Source organism: Oncorhynchus nerka, linkage group LG4 (assembly GCF_034236695.1).
Source record: "Oncorhynchus nerka isolate Pitt River linkage group LG4, Oner_Uvic_2.0, whole genome shotgun sequence".
Taxonomy (NCBI): Eukaryota; Metazoa; Chordata; class Actinopteri; order Salmoniformes; family Salmonidae; genus Oncorhynchus; species Oncorhynchus nerka.
In genome coordinates, this window is record NC_088399.1 from 5079338 (window position 1) to 5101709 (window position 22372).

The 22372-nt window shown below is 43.4% G+C and overlaps 1 protein-coding gene across 1 annotated transcript in view; it reads left to right on the forward strand.

The window, feature by feature from the left end:
* The window catches only part of LOC135571361 (polypyrimidine tract-binding protein 3-like), a 47232-nt gene that overhangs the window by 10245 nt on the left and 14615 nt on the right, over positions 1-22372 (forward strand). The window contains exons 2-5 of the mRNA XM_065017162.1: positions 5939-6106; positions 6887-6997; positions 11884-12058; positions 17121-17195. Coding sequence (XP_064873234.1) covers positions 5939-6106; positions 6887-6997; positions 11884-12058; positions 17121-17195 — 529 coding nt within the window. The remainder of the gene's footprint in view (positions 1-5938; positions 6107-6886; positions 6998-11883; positions 12059-17120; positions 17196-22372) is intronic.

Sequence of the window (22372 nt, forward strand, 5' to 3'; positions counted from 1 at the left end):
GTTATACTGTAGGTTATAGGTTATACTGTAGGTTATAGGTTATACTGTAGGTTATAGGTTATAGGTTATACTGTAGGTTATAGGTTATACTGTAGGTTACAGGTTATACTGTAGGTTATAGGTTATAGGTTATACTGTAGGTTACAGGTTATACTGTAGGTTATAGGTTATAGGTTATACTGTAGGTTATAGGTTATACTGTAGGTTAGGTTATAGGTTATACTGTAGGTTACAGGTTATACTGTAGGTTACAGGTTATACTGTAGGTTACAGGTTATACTGTAGGTTACAGGTTATACTGTAGGTTATAGGTTATACTGTAGGTTATAGGTTATACTGTAGGTTACAGGTTATACTGTAGGGTTATACTGTAGGTTATAGGTTATAGGTTATACTGTAGGTTATAGGTTATACTGTAGGTTATAGGTTATACTGTAGGTTATAGGTTATAGGTTATACTGTAGGTTATAGGTTATAGGTTATACTGTAGGTTATAGGTTATACTGTAGGTTATAGGTTATACTGTAGGTTACAGGTTATACTGTAGGTTATAGGTTATACTGTAGGTTACAGGTTATACTGTAGGTTATAGGTTATAGGTTATACTGTAGGTTATAGGTTATACTGTAGGTTATAGGTTATACTGTAGGTTATAGGTTATAGGTTATACTGTAGGTTATAGGTTATACTGTAGGTTACAGGTTATAGGTTATACTGTAGGTTATAGGTTATACTGTAGGTTATAGGTTATACTGTAGGTTAGGTTATACTGTAGGTTACAGGTTATAGGTTATACTGTAGGTTATAGGTTATACTGTAGGTTATAGGTTATACTGTAGGTTATAGGTTATACTGTAGGTTACAGGTTATAGGTTATACTGTAGGTTATAGGTTATAGGTTATACTGTAGGTTACAGGTTATACTGTAGGTTACAGGTTATACTGTAGGTTATAGGTTATACTGTAGGTTATAGGTTATACTGTAGGTTATAGGTTATAGGTTACAGGTTATACTGTAGGTTACAGGTTATACTGTAGGTTATAGGTTATACTGTAGGTTACAGGTTATACTGTAGGTTACAGGTTATACTAGGTTATAGGTTATAGGTTACAGGTTATACTGTAGGTTACAGGTTATACTGTAGGTTATAGGTTATACTGTAGGTTACAGGTTATACTGTAGGTTATAGGTTATACTGTAGGTTATAGGTTATAGGTTATACTGTAGGTTACAGGTTATACTGTAGGTTACAGGTTATACTGTAGGTTATAGGTTATAGGTTATACTGTAGGTTATAGGTTATACTGTAGGTTATAGGTTATACTGTAGGTTATAGGTTATACTGTAGGTTATAGGTTATACTGTAGGTTATAGGTTATACTGTAGGTTATAGGTTATACTGTAGGTTATAGGTTATAGGTTATACTGTAGGTTATAGGTTATACTGTAGGTTATAGGTTATACTGTAGGTTACAGGTTATACTGTAGGTTATAGGTTATAGGTTATACTGTAGGTTATAGGTTACAGGTTATACTGTAGGTTATAGGTTATACTGTAGGTTATAGGTTATAGGTTATAGGTTACAGGTTATACTGTAGGTTATAGGTTATACTGTAGGTTATAGGTTATACTGTAGGTTACAGGTTATACTGTAGGTTATAGGTTATACTGTAGGTTATAGGTTATAGGTTATACTGTAGGTTATAGGTTATACTGTAGGTTATAGGTTATAGGTTATACTGTAGGTTACAGGTTATACTGTAGGTTATAGGTTATACTGTAGGTTATAGGTTATAGGTTATAGGTTATACTGTAGGTTATAGGTTATACTGTAGGTTATAGGTTATACTGTAGGTTATAGGTTATACTGTAGGTTATAGGTTATACTGTAGGTTATAGGTTATAGGTTATACTGTAGGTTATAGGTTATACTGTAGGTTATAGGTTATACTGTAGGTTATAGGTTATACTGTAGGTTATAGGTTATACTGTAGGTTATAGGTTATACTGTAGGTTATAGGTTATACTGTAGGTTATAGGTTATACTAGGTTATAGGTAGGTTATAGGTTATACTGTAGGTTATAGGTTATACTGTAGGTTATAGGTTATACTGTAGGTTATAGGTTATACTGTAGGTTACAGGTTATACTGTAGGTTATAGGTTATACTGTAGGTTATAGGTTATACTGTAGGTTATAGGTTATAGGTTATAGGTTATACTGTAGGTTATAGGTTATACTGTTAGGTTATAGGTTATACTGTAGGTTATAGGTTATAGGTTACAGGTTATACTGTAGGTTACAGGTTATACTGTAGGTTACAGGTTATAGGTTATAGGTTATACTGTAGGTTACAGGTTATACTGTAGGTTACAGGTTATAGGTTATACTGTAGGTTATAGGTTATAGGTTATAGGTTACAGGTTATACTGTAGGTTACAGGTTATACTGTAGGTTACAGGTTTACTATAGGTTATAGGTTATACTGTTATAGGTTATAGGTTATACTGTAGGTTATAGGTTATAGGTTATACTAGGTTAGGTTATAGGTTATACTGTAGGTTACAGGTTATACTGTAGGTTACAGGTTATACTGTTATAGGTTATAGGTTATACTGTAGGTTATAGGTTATACTGTAGGTTATAGGTTATACTGTAGGTTGTAGGTTATAGGTTATACTGTAGGTTATAGGTTATACTGTAGGTTATAGGTTATACTGTTACAGGTTAGGTTAGGTTATAGGTTATACTGTAGGTTACAGGTTATACTGTAGGTTACAGGTTATACTAGGTTACAGGTTTATAGGTTATAGGTTATACTGTAGGTTATAGGTTATACTGTAGGTTACAGGTTATACTGTAGGTTATAGGTTATACTGTAGGTTATAGGTTATACTGTAGGTTACAGGTTATACTGTAGGTTATAGGTTATAGGTTATACTGTAGGTTATAGGTTATACTGTAGGTTATAGGTTATACTGTAGGTTATAGGTTATACTGTAGGTTATAGGTTATACTGTAGGTTATAGGTTATAGGTTATACTGTAGGTTATAGGTTATACTGTAGGTTATAGGTTATACTGTAGGTTATAGGTTATACTGTAGGTTATAGGTTATACTGTAGGTTACAGGTTATAGGTTATACTGTAGGTTACAGGTTATAGGTTATACTGTTATAGGTTATACTGTAGGTTATAGGTTATACTGTTACAGGTTATACTGTAGGTTACAGGTTATACTGTAGGTTACAGGTTATACTGTAGGTTATAGGTTATACTGTAGGTTATAGGTTACAGGTTATACTGTAGGTTATAGGTTATAGGTTATACTGTAGGTTATAGGTTATACTGTAGGTTACAGGTTATACTGTAGGTTATAGGTTATACTGTAGGTTACAGGTTATAGGTTATACTGTAGGTTACAGGTTATACTAGGTTATAGGTTATAGGTTATACTGTAGGTTATAGGTTATATAGGTTATAGGTTATACTGTAGGTTATAGGTTATACTAGGTAGGTTATAGGTTATACTGTAGGTTAGGTTAGGTTATACTAGGTTATAGGTTACAGGTTATACTGTAGGTTATAGGTTATACTGTAGGTTATAGGTTATACTGTAGGTTATAGGTTATACTGTTAGGTTAGGTTAGGTTATACTGTAGGTTATAGGTTATACTAGGTTAGGTTATAGGTTATACTGTAGGTTAGGTTATAGGTTATACTGTAGGTTACAGGTTATACTGTAGGTTATAGGTTATACTGTAGGTTATAGGTTATACTGTAGGTTATAGGTTATACTGTAGGTTATAGGTTATACTGTAGGTTATAGGTTATACTGTAGGTTATAGGTTATACTGTAGGTTACAGGTTATACTGTAGGTTATAGGTTATAGGTTATACTGTAGGTTATAGGTTATAGGTTATACTGTAGGTTATAGGTTACAGGTTATACTGTAGGTTATAGGTTATACTGTAGGTTATAGGTTATACTGTAGGTTATAGGTTATACTGTAGGTTACAGGTTATAGGTTATAGGTTATACTGTAGGTTAGGTTATACTGGTTATAGGTTATAGGTTATACTGTAGGTTATAGGTTATACTGTAGGTTATAGGTTATAGGTTATACTGTAGGTTACAGGTTATACTGTAGGTTACAGGTTATAGGTTATACTGTAGGTTATAGGTTATACTGTAGGTTACAGGTTATACTGTAGGTTACAGGTTATAGGTTATACTGTAGGTTATAGGTTATACTGTAGGTTACAGGTTATACTGTAGGTAGGTTATACTGTAGGTTATAGGTTATACTGTAGGTTACAGGTTATACTGTAGGTTATAGGTTATACTGTAGGTTATAGGTTATACTGTAGGTTACAGGTTATACTGTAGGTTATAGGTTACAGGTTATACTGTAGGTTATAGGTTACAGGTTATACTGTAGGTTATAGGTTATACTGTAGGTTACAGGTTATACTGTAGGTTATAGGTTACAGGTTATACTGTAGGTTATAGGTTATACTGTAGGTTACAGGTTATATTGTAGGTTATAGGTTATAGGTTACAGGTTATACTGTAGGTTATAGGTTATAGGTTATACTGTAGGTTACAGGTTATACTGTAGGTTATAGGTTATAGGTTATACTGTAGGTTATAGGTTATAGGTTATACTGTAGGTTACAGGTTATACTGTAGGTTACAGGTTATACTGTAGGTTATAGGTTATAGGTTATACTGTAGGTTATAGGTTATACTGTAGGTTATAGGTTATACTGTAGGTTATAGGTTATACTGTAGGTTACAGGTTATACTGTGTTAGGTTACTGTAGGTTATACTGTAGGTTATAGGTTATAGGTTATACTGTAGGTTACAGGTTATACTGTAGGTTACAGGTTATACTGTAGGTTACAGGTTATATTGTAGGTTATAGGTTATACTGTAGGTTATAGGTTATACTGTAGGTTATAGGTTATACTGTAGGTTACAGGTTATATTGTAGGTTACAGGTTATACTGTAGGTTATAGGTTACAGGTTATACTGTAGGTTACAGGTTATACTGTAGGTTACAGGTTATACTGTAGGTTATAGGTTATACTGTAGGTTATAGGTTATACTGTAGGTTACAGGTTATACTGTAGGTTATAGGTTATACTGTAGGTTACAGGTTATACTGTAGGTTACAGGTTATACTGTAGGTTACAGGTTATATTGTAGGTTACAGGTTATAGGTTGTTATAGGTTATAGGTTATACTGTAGGTTATACTGTAGGTTATAGGTTATAGGTTATACTGTAGGTTACAGGTTATACTAGGTTATAGGTTATAGGTTATACTGTAGGTTATAGGTTATACTGTAGGTTATAGGTTATAGGTTATACTGTAGGTTACAGGTTATACTGTAGGTTATAGGTTACAGGTTATACTGTAGGTTATAGGTTATACTGTAGGTTACAGGTTATACTGTAGGTTACAGGTTATACTGTAGGTTATAGGTTATACTGTAGGTTATAGGTTATACTGTAGGTTACAGGTTATACTGTAGGTTATAGGTTATACTGTAGGTTATAGGTTATACTGTAGGTTACAGGTTATACTGTAGGTTATAGGTTATACTGTAGGTTATAGGTTATACTGTAGGTTACAGGTTATACTGTAGGTTACAGGTTATACTGTAGGTTACAGGTTATACTGTAGGTTATAGGTTATACTGTAGGTTTGGGAACTGATTGTGTGATATGACAATTCCAGCAGCAGGCGTGTCCAGTCCACAACTAATCTACTGTACAGTATAATGTTACAACCTCTCTCTCTCTCTCTCTCTCTCTTTAGATTATTGTTTGCTTAGGGTGTTAAACCCAACATCCCCCTCTCTTCTCCACTCTCCCTCTCTTCCCCTCTCTTCCCCTCTCTTCCCATCTCTACTCCTTTCCCCAACAGAGAGCTCAGGCAGCGTTGCAGGCGGTCAACGCAGTGCATTCTGGGAATATGGCGTTGGGCGGTTCAGCATCGGGCAGTGATGGAGCCTTGATGCCAGGACAGAGCCCCGTGCTGCGCATCATTGTAGAAAACCTCTTCTACCCTGTATCACTAGAGGTCCTACACCAGGTAACCCTGACCTCTAACCTCTAACCTCTTCTACCCTATATCACTGGAGGTCCTACACCAGGTAACCCTGACCTCTAACCTCTTCTGCCCTGTATCACTGGAGGTCCTACACCAGGTAACCCTGACCTCTAACCTCTAACCTCTTCTGCCCTGTATCACTGGAGGTCCTACACCAGGTAACCCTGACCTCTAACCTCTAACCTCTTCTGCCCTGTATCACTGGAGGTCCTACACCAGGTAACCCTGACCTCTAACCTCTTCTACCCTGTATAACTGGAGGTCCTACACCAGGTAACCCTGATCTCTAACCTCGTCTACCCTGTATACCTGGAGGTCCTACACCAGGTAACCCTGACCTCTAACCTCTTCTACCCTGTATCACTGGGGGTCCTACACCAGGTAACCCTGACCTCTAACCTCTTCTGCCCTGTATCACTGGAGGTCCTACACCAGGTAACCCTGACCCCTGACCTCTAACCTCTTCTGCCCTGTATCACTGGAGGTCCTACACCAGGTAACCCTGACCCCTGACCTCTAACCTCTTCTGCCTTGTATAACTGGAGGTCCTACACCAGGTAACCCTGACCTCTAACCTCTTCTACCCTGTATCACTGTAGGTCCTACACCAGGTAACCCTGACATCTGACCTCTAACCTCTTTTACCCATGTATCACTGGAGGTGCTGCACCAGATCATGCACCCCAGATCATAACACAGAATACTGAATGAGAGTATGGTGCTAATGTTTATATGAACTTGGTTTTTGTTTTGCCTCCGTAGATCTTCTCTAAGTTCGGGACGGTCCTGAAGATCATCACTTTCACCAAGAACAACCAGTTCCAGGCCCTGCTACAATATGCTGACCCGATGAATGCCCACCATGCCAAAGTGGTACGTACTGACTCTATAAATGCCCACCATGCCAAAGTGGTACGTACAGACTCTATAAATGCCCACCACGCCAGTGGTACGTACTGACTCTATAAATGCCCACCACACCAGTGGTAAGTACTGACTCTATAAATGCCCACCACACCAGTGGTAAGTACTGACTCTATAAATGCCCACCACACCAGTGGTACGTACTGACTCTATAAATGCCCACCACACCAGTGGTACGTACTGACTCTATAAATGCCCACCACGCCAGTGGTACGTACTGACTCTATAAATGCCCACCACACCAGTGGTACGTACTGACTCTATAAATGCCCACCATGCCAGTGGTACGTACCTCCTCACATGGGGTGGAAATGGCTAGGCTAGGTCTCTGGCTAGGTCCTTGGCTAGGTCTTTGGCTAGGTCTCTGGTTAGGTCTCTGGCTAGGTCTCTGGCTAGGTCTCTGGCTAGGTCTCTGGGTAGGCCTTTGGCTAGGTCTCTGGGTAGGCCTTTGGCTAGGTCTTTGGCTAGGTCTTTGGCTAGGTCTTTGGCTAGGTATTTGGCTAGGTCTTTGGCTAGGTATTTGGTAGGCCTCTGGCTAGGTCTTTGGCTAGGTCTTTGGCTAGGTATTTGGCTAGGTCTTTGGCTAGGTATTTGGCTAGGTCTTTGGCTAGGTATTTGGTAGGCCTCTGGCTAGGTCTTTGGCTAGGTCTTTGGCTAGGTCTTTGGCTAGGCCTTTGGCTAGGTCTTTGGCTAGGTATTTGGCTAGGTCTTTGGCTAGGTCTTTGGCTAGGTCTTTGGCTAGGTCTTTGGCTAGGTCTCTGGGTAGGTCTCTGGGTAGGTCTTTGGCTAGGTCTCTGGGTAGGTCTTTGGCTAGGTCTTTGGCTAGGTCTTTGGTAGGCCTCTGGCTAGGTCTTTGGCTAGGTATTTGGCTAGGTCTAGGTCTTTGGTAGGCCTCTGGCTAGGTCTTTGACTAGGTATTTGGCTAGGTCTAGGTCTTTGGTAGGCCTCTGGCTAGGTCTTTGGCTAGGTCTTTGGATGTCAGACAACCTGATGTAACTGTGAGGAATAGCAGCACAGCTCTAAAATATCACGCAGCAGTCAGAAGAGGCAGGAGAGAGCATAACAAAGATCTCATCCTGAAGCCGGATCTAGAGTCTGTCTATTTCTGTCCTGATGTGTTTGGTTAAAAGCCTTAATAATGTCAGATATGTCCTGATGTGTTTGGATAAAAGCATTAAAATAATATCAGATATATTCCCTCTCAGCTCAGTTTAGCCCAGATAAGTTTTGGTCTCCATTACAACCCTTGGTTCTATCAATCTAGCCTTTTTATTCTTTTTCCCAATACATCCCAATACAACCCCAACCATGCTGTAAACCAAATACAACCCCAACCATGCTGTAAACCAAATACAACCCCAACCATGCTGTAAACCAAATACAACCCCAACCATGCTGTAAACCAAATACAACCCCAACCATGCTGTAAACCAAATACAACCCCAACCATGCTGTAAACCAAATACAACCCCAACCATGCTGTAAACCAAATACAACCCCAACCATGCTGTAAACCAAATACAACCCCAACCATGCTGTAAACCAAATACAACCCCAACCATGCTGTAAACCAAATACAACCCCAACCATGCTGTAAACCAAATACAACCCCAACCATGCTGTAAACCAAATACAACCCCAACCATGCTGTAAACCAAATACAACCCCAACCATGCTGTAAACCAAATACAACCCCAACCATGCTGTAAACCAAATACAACCCCAACCATGCTGTAAACCAAATACAACCCCAACCATGCTGTAAACCAAATACAACCCCAACCATGCTGTAAACCAAATACAACCCCAACCATGCTGTAAACCAAATACAACCCCAACCATGCTGTAAACCAAATACAACCCCAACCATGCTGTAAACCAAATACAACCCCAACCATGCTGTAAACCAAATACAACCCCAACCATGCTGTAAACCAAATACAACCCCAGCCATGCTGTAAACCAAATACAACCCCAACCATGCTGTAAACCAAATACAACCCCAACCATGCTGTAAACCAAATACAACCCCAACCATGCTGTAAACCAAATACAACCCCAACCATGCTGTAAACCAAATACAACCCCAACCATGCTGTAAACCAAATACAACCCCAACCATGCTGTAAACCAAATACAACCCCAACCATGCTGTAAACCAAATACAACCCCAACCATGCTGTAAACCAAATACAACCCCAACCATGCTGTAAACCAAATACAACCCCAACCATGCTGTAAACCAAATACAACCCCAACCATGCTGTAAACCAAATACAACCCCAACCATGCTGTAAACCAAATACAACCCCAACCATTGCTGTTTCAAATTTGATTGGTCACATACACATATTTAGAACATGTTATTGTGGGTGTAGCAAAACAAACACGCTTCAGTCTGTAACCTTCAGCTTGAACATGAAGGGAATCAGGTGCTCGACTGAGGGACTTGATAAAAAAACATTACCCAAACACGCTTCAGTCTAGCTTGAACATGAAGGGAATCAGGTGCTCGACTGAGGGACTTGATAAAAAAACATTACCCAAACACGCTTCAGTCTAGCTTGAACATGAAGGGAATCAGGTGCTCGACTGAGGGACTTGATAAAAAAACATTTGAAAAAAACATACCTTACTCCAGGACACTTCAACGGGTCACTATCCCAAAATAAAGAAAAATGAGCACTCGGTTTCTTCATAGATGTGGGTTTGGACGAGAGATGTGTTTTACTGCCTGGCCTCCTCGATCTCCATGCAACACCTGGATGTAAGCTAGAGCCCACAAATCTCAAATCACACACACCAGTGTTGTAGTCGAGTCACTAAAACCCAAGGCCAATTCGAGACACGCCAGTGTTGTAGTCGAGTCACTAAAACCCAAGGCCAATTCGAGACACGCCAGTGTTGTAGTCGAGTCACTAAAACCCAAGGCCAATTCGAGACACGCCAGTGTTGTAGTCGAGTCACTAAAACCCAAGGCCAATTCGAGACACGCCAGTGTTGTAGTCGAGTCACTAAAACCCAAGGCCAATTCGAGACACGCCAGTGTTGTAGTCGAGTCACTAAAACCCAAGGCCAATTCGAGACACGAGTTCCCATGGCTGAAGTCTGAGTCCCCATTGGTCGGGTCACGAGTCCATCAATTTATAATAGGTCTTATTATGCTGTTGTTTCTAGTCGCCACCAGATGGCAGTATATCACCACTCCCTCATGAAAATACCCAACTAATTTACTATTCATCACTAACCTCACAGGTTCTACTCAATGCCTGTGTTTCACTACTTATTTACTACATAAATTAATGGTAATTCAGACTCTCAGCTACTTTTTTTGTAAACGCCCACTGACATTGTTTTATTGTAGAGTGAAAACTAAGGGAGAAGAATAAATGCTTGTGATTAGGAAACTCATTAGGACCATACTAACTTCAGCCCACAACGTCCAGGGGGAGAGCACGCTTTACCACTAAGGGACAGTTTAGTTGGGTCAACGTGAGACAGTCTGGTGTTCCGCTTGTTTGTTTCAGTAGAATGAATCGTTCCTGTTCAGACCAAGGTGAAGAACGGAATAATTGAAGGAATGAATCCAAGCCTCACTGTGGACGGTGGGGCTTCCAGCAAGACACAGATTTAATTTGCTTTGTATCTGCATCTGATGGTCATGGTGCTTCCAAGAGAACTGGGAACAAAAAAAAAACTGGTCAAATCATGACGTTGTTGATCTTCAGGTCTGAAAGTCGGGGCTCTAGAAAGATGCCAGAGTTTCCAACTTGGAATTCCAATTTGGATGACTGTTCAAAATGATTTTTCCCAGTCAGATCGTGTTTTTTTAGTTTCTAGTTGTCTTGAACACACTGAAGTCGGAAGTGAAAGATTTCCGAGTTCCCAGTTGTTTTGAACACGGCATTAGTCTCAGCGGAGGGAGGGAGCCTCTCATGGTCCCTTGCTCTCTCCTTGCTTTCCTCCGGTGAGACTGGCCAGAGAGACACTGTCTTCCTGTACCACTCAGATGGCAAAGCTCCAGCCGCACTGCATCTGCCTCAAATTCATAGCCACATGTTTGGTGATCGACTAGCAATGCCTTGAAGATCGACCAGGTTGGCGACCACTGTCCTACAGGTTCTTACCTTTTGAGCTATTTCCCTTTTTTGCTTCTGATGAACAACAGTGCAAGTTTTTTTGAGGGAGGGGTTGGGGGATGAGGGAGTGAGAGTGAGATGGAGAGGTAGAGCAGTCTCCCTGGATGGACTGCTCTACGGAGGAGCTTGTTGTTCTATATCCTCTGAGTGACCCATATTATGTCATTACTGTCATTATATTACCTTTATTTAAGACATTTAGGATACAGCTTTTTTATTTTATTTTTTACCTTTATTTAACTAGGCAAGTCAGTTAAGAACAAATAATTATTTTCAATGACGCCCTAGGAACAGTGGGTTAACTGCCTGTTCAGGGGCAGAACGACCGATTTGTACCTTGTCAGCTCGGGATTTGAACTTGCAACCTTTCGGTTACTAGTCCACCGCTCTAACCACTAGGCTACCCTGCCGCCCCATTTACTTCTAGATGTTAAACACTGTGGTTTTCTGACGATGGGAGAAGTTATTTTTCCCTCTGTGCACTACACTATAAAGGGGGCAATTCTTTCTTCACTAGGACCATGTCTTTCTCTATGGAGGTCTGAGAGATATTAAAACGTAACTGGGAGCCAGTTACCATGAAATAGTTTACACAATTCTGAATACTTTGGTATACAATTGGCCCAATGAAAGTCTGTCCTTTTCAATTGGTTGATCTAACCCCCTTTCTGTTTGTTTGTCTCTCTCTCTCTCCAGACTTTGGATGGCCAGAACATCTATAACGCGTGCTGCACTCTGCGTGTGGAGTTCTCCAAGCTGACCAGCCTGAATGTGAAGTACAACAACGACAAGAGCCGAGACTTCACCCGCCTGGACCTTCCCTCCGGAGACGGACAGCCCACCATGGACCCTGCTATGACCGCCGCCTTCGGTGAGATCAAACACAGTTATTACTAAGACCAAGAACAGTTAGAATTTCCCATAATGTCACTCTTAGCCCCCCATGCTAAACAGTCTCATCCACTTCCTTTCTGTCCCCTTCACCCTTCCTCTCTGTCCATTCCATGTCCTGTCTGTCCCCTTTACTGTCTCATTCACAACTCGTCCAATTAGCTACTATTCTCACTCTATATAAAGCTCCTTGTGGAACTGTGACGTCAGCGAATGAGTCCTGGTGAAGGGTATAGATTGTTCGACAAAACCCTGTCATCCATCTCCTGCACGGTTTAATGGTTATTATGTTTACGGTTGAAAACTCTACCTCTTATCAGTGTTGTTGTGTTGGCTGATTTGGGTAAATAATTTCCCTTAGAATGATGTGATTTCTCCTATTACTGCCATTTAAAATGGTTCATTCCTAGCCAGGGACGTTGTGGATGTCTGTTGTTGGTTGGCTGGTTCCCTGGCTGATGATGATGATGATGGTGATGATGGTGTTCCTGTGTGTCTATGTGATGTTAATGCTATCAGCTTGGAGCACACTGCAGTGCACATACATCAAAGAGAAATCTTGTCTTTTTATCATCCGATACAAAGGCCACAAAGGCCACGTTGTTCTACTGCCCACAGAACTGAGCCGCTGCTCAGTGTGTGTGTGTGTGTGTGTGTTTTCTCAGTATCTCCAGCAACCCTCTGTTCAGACAGCTCTTCTGATTTATAAAGCAGCCTGGAACAACAAGATGCACCACCACCCACCCCCTTCCTAATCACACACACACACACACACACACACGGGCAACCCAAGGTGGGTGGTTGCTGGTGAATTCACCGTGATGTCCCATTATTAAACCATGATGTCCCATTATTAAACCGTGATGTCCCATTATTAAACCATGATGTCCCATTATTAAACCGTGATGTCCCATTATTAAACCGTGATGTCCCATTATTAAACCGTGATGTCCCATTATTAAACCATGATGTCCCATTATTAAACCATGATGTCCCATTATTAAACCGTGATGTCCCATTATTAAACCGTGATGTCCCATTATTAAACCATGATGTCCCATTATTAACCCGTGATGTCCCATTATTAACCCATGATGTCCCATTATTAAACCATGATGTCCCATTATTAACCCATGATGTCCCATTATTAAACCATGATGTCCCATTATTAACCCATGATGTCCCATTATTAAACCATGATGTCCCATTATTAAACCATGATGTCCCATTATTAAACCGTGATGTCCCATTATTAACCCATGATGTCCCCTTTATTAAACCACAGTCAACTGGTTCAACCTGTGTTGTTGTTGAGACACCTAGCTCTCTGCTGTCCTGAGGAGGAAACTGGTTGGTTCTGTAGAGTAGAGACTGTCTGTGTCCCAAATGGCTAAATTCCCTATATTGTTCACTATATGGGCACTGGTCAAAAGTAGTGCACTATGTAGGGAATAACGAGCCATTTGGGATGTAACCTAACTCTCCTGTCTGTGAGAGTGAAATGCTTGTATGGACTGAGCCTGTGAACATTCTTCTTTAATGAACTGTGAACCGTCCAACATTTTAATTTCCTGTACTGCCATTCCAACAACTCCCTCTATGAGGAAATTGAAAAAGCAGTGTTCCCGTTTGGGATTGCTTTTGTGTTGTTTTGAGGGGCAAACAGAAGAATGTGTCTCATGGAATTTCACAGATTGTAGGGGGCTTGAATTTGGAATCTCAGATTTGAATATTCAGAATGTTGATTGTTGTGATTGGATGTTTACAGTAGGGGAGAGTGGGGGTAAGTTGATTGTTGTGATTGGTTCGTTTTATACAGTAGGGGAGAGTGGGGGTAAGTTGATTGTTGTGATTGGTTCGTTTTATACAGTAGGGGAGAGTGGGGGAAGCTGATTGTTGTGATTGGTTCGTTTTATACAGTAGGGGAGAGTGGGGGTAAGTTGATTGTTGTGATTGGTTCGTTTTATACAGTAGGGGAGAGGGGGAAGTTGATTGTTGTGATTGGTTCGTTTTATACAGTAGGGAGAGTGGGGGAAGTTGATTGTTGTGATTGGTTCGTTTTATACAGTAGGGGAGAGTGGGGGTAAGTTGATTGTTGTGATTGGTTCGTTTTATACAGTAGGGGAGAGTGGGGGAAGTTGATTGTTGTGATTGGTTCGTTTTATACATTAGGGAGAGTGGGGAAGTTGATTGTTGTGATTGGTTCGTTTTATACAGTAGGGGAGAGTGGGGGAAGTTGATTGTTGTGATTGGTTCGTTTTATACAGTAGGGGAGAGTGGGGGAAGTTGATTGTTGTGATTGGTTCGTTTTATACAGTAGGGGAGAGTGGGGGAAGTTGATTGTTGTGATTGGTTCGTTTTATACAGTAGGGGAGAGTGGGGGTAAGTTGATTGTTGTGATTGGTTCGTTTTATACAGTAGGGGAGAGTGGGGGAAGTTGATTGTTGTGATTGGTTCGTTTTATACAGTAGGGGAGAGTGGGGGGGAAGTTGATTGTTGTGATTGGTTCGTTTTATACAGTAGGTGAGAGTGGGGGAAGTTGATTGTTGTGATTGGTTCGTTTTATACAGTAGGGAGAGTGGGGGAAGTTGATTGTTGTGATTGGTTCGTTTTATACATTAGGGGAGAGTGGGGGAAGTTGATTGTTGTGATTGGTTCGTTTTATACAGTAGGGGAGAGTGGGGGAAGTTGATTGTTGTGATTGGTTCGTTTTATACAGTAGGGGAGAGTGGGGAAGTTGATTGTTGTGATTGGTTCGTTTTATACAGTAGGGGAGAGTGGGGAAGTTGATTGTTGTGATTGGTTCGTTTTATACAGTAGGGGAGAGTGGGGGAAGTTGATTGTTGTGATTGGTTCGTTTTATACAGTAGGGGAGAGTGGGGGGAAGTTGATTGTTGTGATTGGTTCGTTTTATACAGTAGGGGAGAGTGGGGGAAGTTGATTGTTGTGATTGGTTCGTTTTATACAGTAGGTGAGAGTGGGGGAAGTTGATTGTTGTGATTGGTTCGTTTTATACAGTAGGGGAGAGTGGGGGGAAGTTGATTGTTGTGATTGGTTTGTTTTATACAGTAGGGGAGAGTGGGGGGGAAGTTGATTGTTGTGATTGGTTCGTTTTATACAGTAGGGGAGAGTGGGGGGAAGTTGATTGTTGTGATTGGTTCGTTTTATACAGTAGGGGAGAGTGGGGGAAGTTGATTGTTGTGATTGGTTCGTTTTGTACAGTAGGGGAGAGTGGGGGAAGTTGATCCACCCTTGTTTATTGGAAAACTTTACACCAAATTAATCATTTGACCAAATATTTAGCAAGATGTCATAAGTATATTTTGCAAACTACCGTTCAAAAGTTTGGGGGTCACTTAGAAATGTACTTGTTTTTGAAAGAAAAACACATTTGTCCATTAAAATAACATAAATATGATCAGAAATACAGTGTATGTCACGCTGGTATAAAGGGTCGGGAGACAGGCGCAGCAATGTGTAATAGGGTTTATTATTATACCCAAATTACACACAGCACAGGTACTCACACCCACCAACAGACATTGTAACAATAATCGATAGGACAATGATAAACCAAGGACACACTTATACAATTACTAATCACTGGGAATGGGGGCCATGTGTGAGTAATGAAAGTTCTGGAGGGATCCGTGACAGTGTAGACATTGTTAATGTAAATTACTATTGTAGCTGGAAACGTCTGATTTTTAATGGAATATCTACATAGGCGTACAGAGGCCCAATATTAGCGACCATCACTCCTGTGTTCCAATGGCACATAATGTTAGCTAATCCAAGTTTATCATTTTAAAAGGCTAATTGATCATTAGAAAACCCTTTTGCAGTTATGTTAGCACAGCTGAAAACTGTTGTTCTGATTAAAGAAGCAATAAAACGGGCCTTCTTTAGACTAGTTCAGTATCTGGAGCATCAGCATTTGTGGGTTCAATTACAGGCTCAAAATGTCCAGAAACAAAGACCTTTCTTCTGAAACTCATCAGTCTATTCTTGTTCTGAGAAATGAAGGCTATTCCATGCGAGAAATTGCCCAAAAGCCATATCTCAGACTGGACAATAAAAATAAAATATTGAGATGGGCAAAAGAACACAGACACTGGACAGAGGAACTCTGGTATTTTGTGGGTACTATTTAACGAAGCTGCCAGTTGAGGACTTGAGCATGAACATGCATCCTCTTAGCTGTGTGGGCTAATATAGTCCAAATGTTTGCCTATAGTCCTAGAGGTGTTAAGCCTGTGTTGACAAGTGTTTGTTAGGTGTTAAGCCTGTGTTAAACAATTGTTTGTTAGGTAAGGAGTGTTTACCCCACTCTCCCCTATGTGTCTTTGTGTGGTCTAAGGAGTGTTTACCCCACTCTCCCCTATGTGTCTTTGTGTGGTCTAAGGAGTGTTTACCCCACTCTCCCCTATGTGTCTTTGTGTGGTCTAAGGAGTGTTTACCCCACTCTCCCCTATGTGTCTTTGTGTGGTCTAAGGAGTGTTTACCCCACTCTCCCCTACGTGTCTTTGTGTGGTCTAGGGAGTGTTTGCCCCACTCTCCCCTATGTGTCTTTGTGTGGTCTAGGGAGTGTTTACCCCACTCTCCCCTATGTGTCTTTGTGTGGTCTAAGGAGTGTTTACCCCACTCTCCCCTATGTGTCTTTGTGTGGTCTAAGGAGTGTTTACCCCACTCTCCCCTATGTGTCTTTGTGTGGTCTAAGGAGTGTTTACCCCACTCTCCCCTATGTGTCTTTGTGTGGTCTAAGGAGTGTTTACCCCACTCTCCCCTATGTGTCTTTGTGTGGTCTAAGGAGTGTTTACCCCACTCTCCCCTATGTGTCTTTGTGTGGTCTAGGGAGTGTTTGCCCCACTCTCCCCTATGTGTCTTTGTGTGGTCTAGGGAGTGTTTGCCCCACTCTCCCCTATGTGTCTTTGTGTGGTCTAGGGAGTGTTTCGACTGATTTGCTCTTTGGGGTTTAGGGTGGGTTAACAAGGCTTTATAATACACACCTGATTAATTGATTGATTGATTTGTATTTCCAGGTGCTCCAGGTATCATCTCTTCGCCTTATGCTGGGGCAGCAGGTTTTTGCCCCACGATCGGATTCTCCCAAGCAGGTAGGTACCACCACACTATCACCCTCCTCCTGCCCCATACCCCCTATATAGGTAGGTACCACCACACTATCACCCTCCTCCTGCCCCATACCCCCTATATAGGTAGGTACCACCACACTATCACCCTCCTCCTGCCCCATACCCCCTATATAGGTAGGTATCACCCCACTATCACCCTCCTCCTGCCCCATACCCCCTATATAGGTAGGTATCACCCTCCTCCTGCCCCATATAGGTAGGTATCACCCTCCTCCTGCCCCATACCCCCTATATAGGTAGGTATCACCCTCCTCCTGCCCCATACCCCTATATAGGTAGGTATCACCCCACTATCACCCTCCTCCTGCCCCATACCCCCTATAGGGTAGGTATCACCCTCCTCCTGCCCCATACCCCTATATAGGTAGGTACCACCCTCCTCCTGCCCCATACCCCCTATAGGTAGGTATCACCCTCCGCCTGCCCCATACCCCTATATAGGTAGGTATCACCCCACTATCACCCTCCTCCTGCCCCATACCCCCTATAGGTAGGCATCACCCCACTATCACCCTCCTCCAGCCCCATACCCCCTATATAGGTAGGCATCACCCCACTATCACCCTCCTCCAGCCCCATACCCCATATATAGGCAGGCATCACCCTTCTCCTGGCCCATACCCCCTATATAGGTAGGTATCACCCTCCTCCAGCCTCATACCCCCTATATAGGTAGGTATCACCCTTCTCCAGCCCCATACCCCTATATAGGTAGGTATCACCCTCCTCCAGCCTCATACCCCCTATATAGGTAGGTATCACCCTTCTCCAGCCCCATACCCCCTATATAGGTAGGTATCACCCTCCTCCAGCCTCATACCCCCTATATAGGTAGGTATCACCCTTCTCCTGCTCCATACCCCCTATATAGGTAGGTACCACCCTCCTCCTGCCCCATACCCCCTATATAGGTAGGTATCACCCTCCTCCTGCCCCATACCCCCTATATAGGTAGGTACCACCCCACTATCACCCTCCTCCAGCCTCATACCCCCTATATAGGTAGGTATCACCCTCCTCCAGCCTCATACCCCCTATATAGGTAGGTATCACCCTTCTCCTGCCCCATACCCCCTATATAGGTAGGTACCACCCTCCTCCTGCCCCATACCCCTATATAGGTAGGTATCACCCTCCTCCTGCCCCATACCCCCTATATAGGTAGGTATCACCCTCCTCCAGCCCCATACCCCTATATAGGTAGGTATCACCCTCCTCCTGCCCCATACCCCCTATAGGTAGGTATCACCCTCCTCCTGCCCCATACCCCTATATAGGTAGGTACCACCCCACTATCACCCTCCTCCAGCCTCATACCCCTATATAGGTAGGTACCACCCCACTATCACCCTCCTCCAGCCCCATACCCCTATATAGGTAGGTATCACCCTCCTCCTGCCCCATACCCCCTATATAGGTAGGTACCACCCCACTATCACCCTCCTCCTGCCCCATACCCCCTATATAGGTAGGTATCACCCTCCTCCTGCCCCATACCCCCTATATAGGTAGGTACCACCCCACTATCACCCTCCTCCAGCCCCATACCCCCTATAGGTAGGTATCACCCTCCTCCAGCCCCATACCCCTATATAGATAGGTATCACCCTCCTCCAGCCCCATACCCCCTATATAGATAGGTATCACCGTCCTCCAGCCCCATACCCCCTATATAGGTAGCTATCACCCTTCTCCTGTCACATACACCCTATATAGGTAGCTATCACCCTCCTCCTGCCCCATACCCCCTATATATGTAGGTACCACCCCACTATCACCCACTATCACCCTCCTCCAGCCCCATACTCCCTAAGTAGGTAGGTAGGTAGGTAGGTAGGTAGGTCCAAAGACAGACATAGCCCCTCAGACCACACCATCCCCATTGAATTGTGGGGGAAGTCCTTATATTTCTATTGGTACATCACCGCCATCATCCTCCTCCTCCTCCCACTTCCGGGTCTCAAATTCAGACCCCTTCACTTTTTACACATTTTGTTATATTACAGCCTTATTCTGAAATGTATTCAATTGTTTTTTTCCCCCTCATCAATCTGCACACAATACCCCATAATGACAAAGTAAAAACTAGTTTTGTTTTAAACATTTTTTCTCATTTATATAAAAAAAATAAAAAATTAAACATTACATTTACATACAGTGGGGCAAAAAAGTATTCAGTCAGCCACCAAGTGTGCAAGTTCTCCCACTTGAAAAGATGAGAGAAGCCTGTCATTTTCATCATAGGTACACTTCAACTATGACAGACAAAATGAGAAAAAAAATCCAGAAAATCACATTGTAGGATTTTTAATGAATTTATTTGCAAATGATGGTGGAAAATAAGTAAAAGGTCAAAGGGTCTGAATACTTTCCGAAGGCTCTGTGGTACACTGCTTTTATCAGTGGGGCAAAATAAGCCTAAATAAGTTCAGGAGTAAAATTGTGTTAAAAAACTTCTTACAGATAGGCGGGACAGTCACAAAAACCAGGGAAAATACAGCAAACGTTCATTAAATCACACATGTAAGATACTCAATTAAAGCTACACTCGTTGTGAATCCAGCCAACATGTCAGATTTTAAAAAGGCTTTTCGGCGAAAGCATAAGAAGCCATTATCTGATGATAGCACAACAGTAAACAAAGAGGGTAGCATATTTCAACCTTGCAGGCGCTACACAAAACGCAGAAATAAAATATAAAACATGCATTACCTTTGACGAGCTTCTTTTGTTGGCACTCCAATATGTCCCATAAACATCAAAATGGGTCCTGTTGTTCGATTAATTCCTTCCAAATGTTCATTTATAAAGCGCGTTTGATCCAGAAAAAAACAGCTTCCAAAAAACGCAACGTCACGACAAAATAGTTCAAAAGTTGCCTATAAATTTTGCCAAAATATTTCAAACTACTTTTGTAATACAACTGTAGGTATTTTTAAACGTTCCTAATCGATCAAATTGTAGACGGGTCTATCTGTGGTCAATACAGGAAGACAACAAACCAACGCTACCTTTCACGTCTTGCGCAACTCTCAACAGTGTTACCCAGGTTCAAATTGGCCTACTTCTTCATTGCACAAATGAATAATCTCAACCAAATTCCAAAGACTGGTGACATCCAGTGGAAGCGGTAGGAACTGAAAACTAGTTCCTAAGAAATATCGTTTGCAAAGGAGAACTCACTGAACAGAGACGTCAAAAAAAAAATCTGAAAATTGGTCCTCTGGGTTTTGCCTGCTACATAAGTTCTGTTATACTCACAGACATGATTCAAACAGTTTTAGAAACGTCAGAGTGTTTTCTATCCAAATCTACTAATAATCTTATATTCTTGGCATGAGGAAGTTGAAATTAGGCACGCTATTTATCCAAAAGTGAAATCCCACAGTTATGTCAAGTTGGCTGGATGTCCTTTGGTTGGTGGACCATTCTTGATACACATAGGAAACTGTTGAGCGTGAAAAACCCATCAGCATTGCAGTTCTTTCTTTTTGTTACTTTTACCCCTTTTTGTGGTATCCAATTGGTAGTTACAGTCTTGTTTCATCACTGCAACTCCCGTATGGACTCGGGGGGGTCCAAAGTCGAGCCGTGCATCCTCCGAAACACAACCCAACCAAGCCGCACTGCTTCTTGACACAATGCCCGCTTAACCCGGAAGCCAGCCGCACCAATGTGTCGGAGGAAACACCTTGCGACCGTGCCAGCGTGCACTACGCCCAGGCCCGCCACAGGAGTCGCTAGTGAGCGATGGGACAAGGACATCCCTGCCGGCCAAACTCTCCCCTAACCCAGACGACACTGGGCCAAATGTGCGCCGCCCCATGGGTCTCCCGGTCGTGGCCGGCTCCTACAGAACCTGGACTCGAACCCAGAATCTCTAGTGGCACAACTAGCACTGCGATGCAGTGCCTTAGACCACTGTGCCACTCGGGAGGCCCAACGTTGCCGTTCTTGACAGAAACCGGTGCACCTATTACCATACCCCGTTCAAAGACACTTTAATGTTTAGTCTTTCATCTTCTGAATAGCACACATACACAATCCATGTTTGAATTGTCTCAAATCGTCCTACGACCCTGGGCCCTCTCCCTCCTACGACCCTGGGCCCTCCCCCTCCTCCTCTCCCTCCTACGACCCTGGGCCCTCCCCCTCTCCCTCCTACGACCCTGGGCCCTCCCCCTCTCCCTCCTACGACCCTGGGCCCTCCCCCTCCTCCTCTCCCTCCTATGACCCTGGGCCCTCCCCTCCTCCTCTCCCTCCTACGACCCTGGGCCCTCCCCCTCTCCCTCCTACGACCCTGGGCCCTCCCCTCCTCCTCTCCCTCCTATGACCCTGGGCCCTCCCCTCCTCCTCTCCCTCCTATGACCCTGGGCCCTCCCCCTCCTCCTCTCCCTCCTATGACCCTGGGCCCTCCCCTTCCTCCTCTCCCTCCTATGACCCTGGGCCCTCCCCTCCTCCTCTCCCTCCTATGACCCTGGGCCCTCCCCCTCCTCCTCTCCCTCCTATGACCCTGGGCCCTCCCCTCTCCCTCCTATGACCCTGGGCCCTCCCCCTCCTCCTCTCCCTCCTATGACCCTGGGCCACCCCCTCCTCCCCTCCCCCTCCCTCCTATGACCCTGGGCCCTCCCCCTCCTCCTCTCCCTCCTACGACCCTGGGCCCTCTCCCTCCCTACGACCCTGGGCCCTCCCCCTCCTCCTTATGACCAAGGGCCCTCCCCCTCCTTCCCTCCCTCCTAGGACTCTGGGCCCTCCCCTCCTCCTCTCCCTCCTATGACCCTAGGTCCTCCTCCTCTCCCTCCTATGACCCTGGGCCCTCAACCCTCCTCCCCTACCCCTCCTCCTCTCCCTCCTATGACCCTGGGCCCTCCCCCCTCCTCCTCTCCCTCCTATGACCCTGGGCCCTCAACCCTCCTCCCCTACCCCTCCTCCTCTCCCTCCTATGACCCTGGGCCCTCCCCCTCCTCCTCTCCCTCCTATGACCCTGGGCCCTCAACCCTCCTCCCCCCCCCCTCCTCCTCTCCCTCCTATGACCCTGGGCCCTCCCCCTCCTCCTCTCCCTCCTATGACCCTAGGCCCTCCTCCTCTCCTTCCTATGACCCTGGGCCCTCCCCCTCCTCTCCCTCCTACGACCCTGG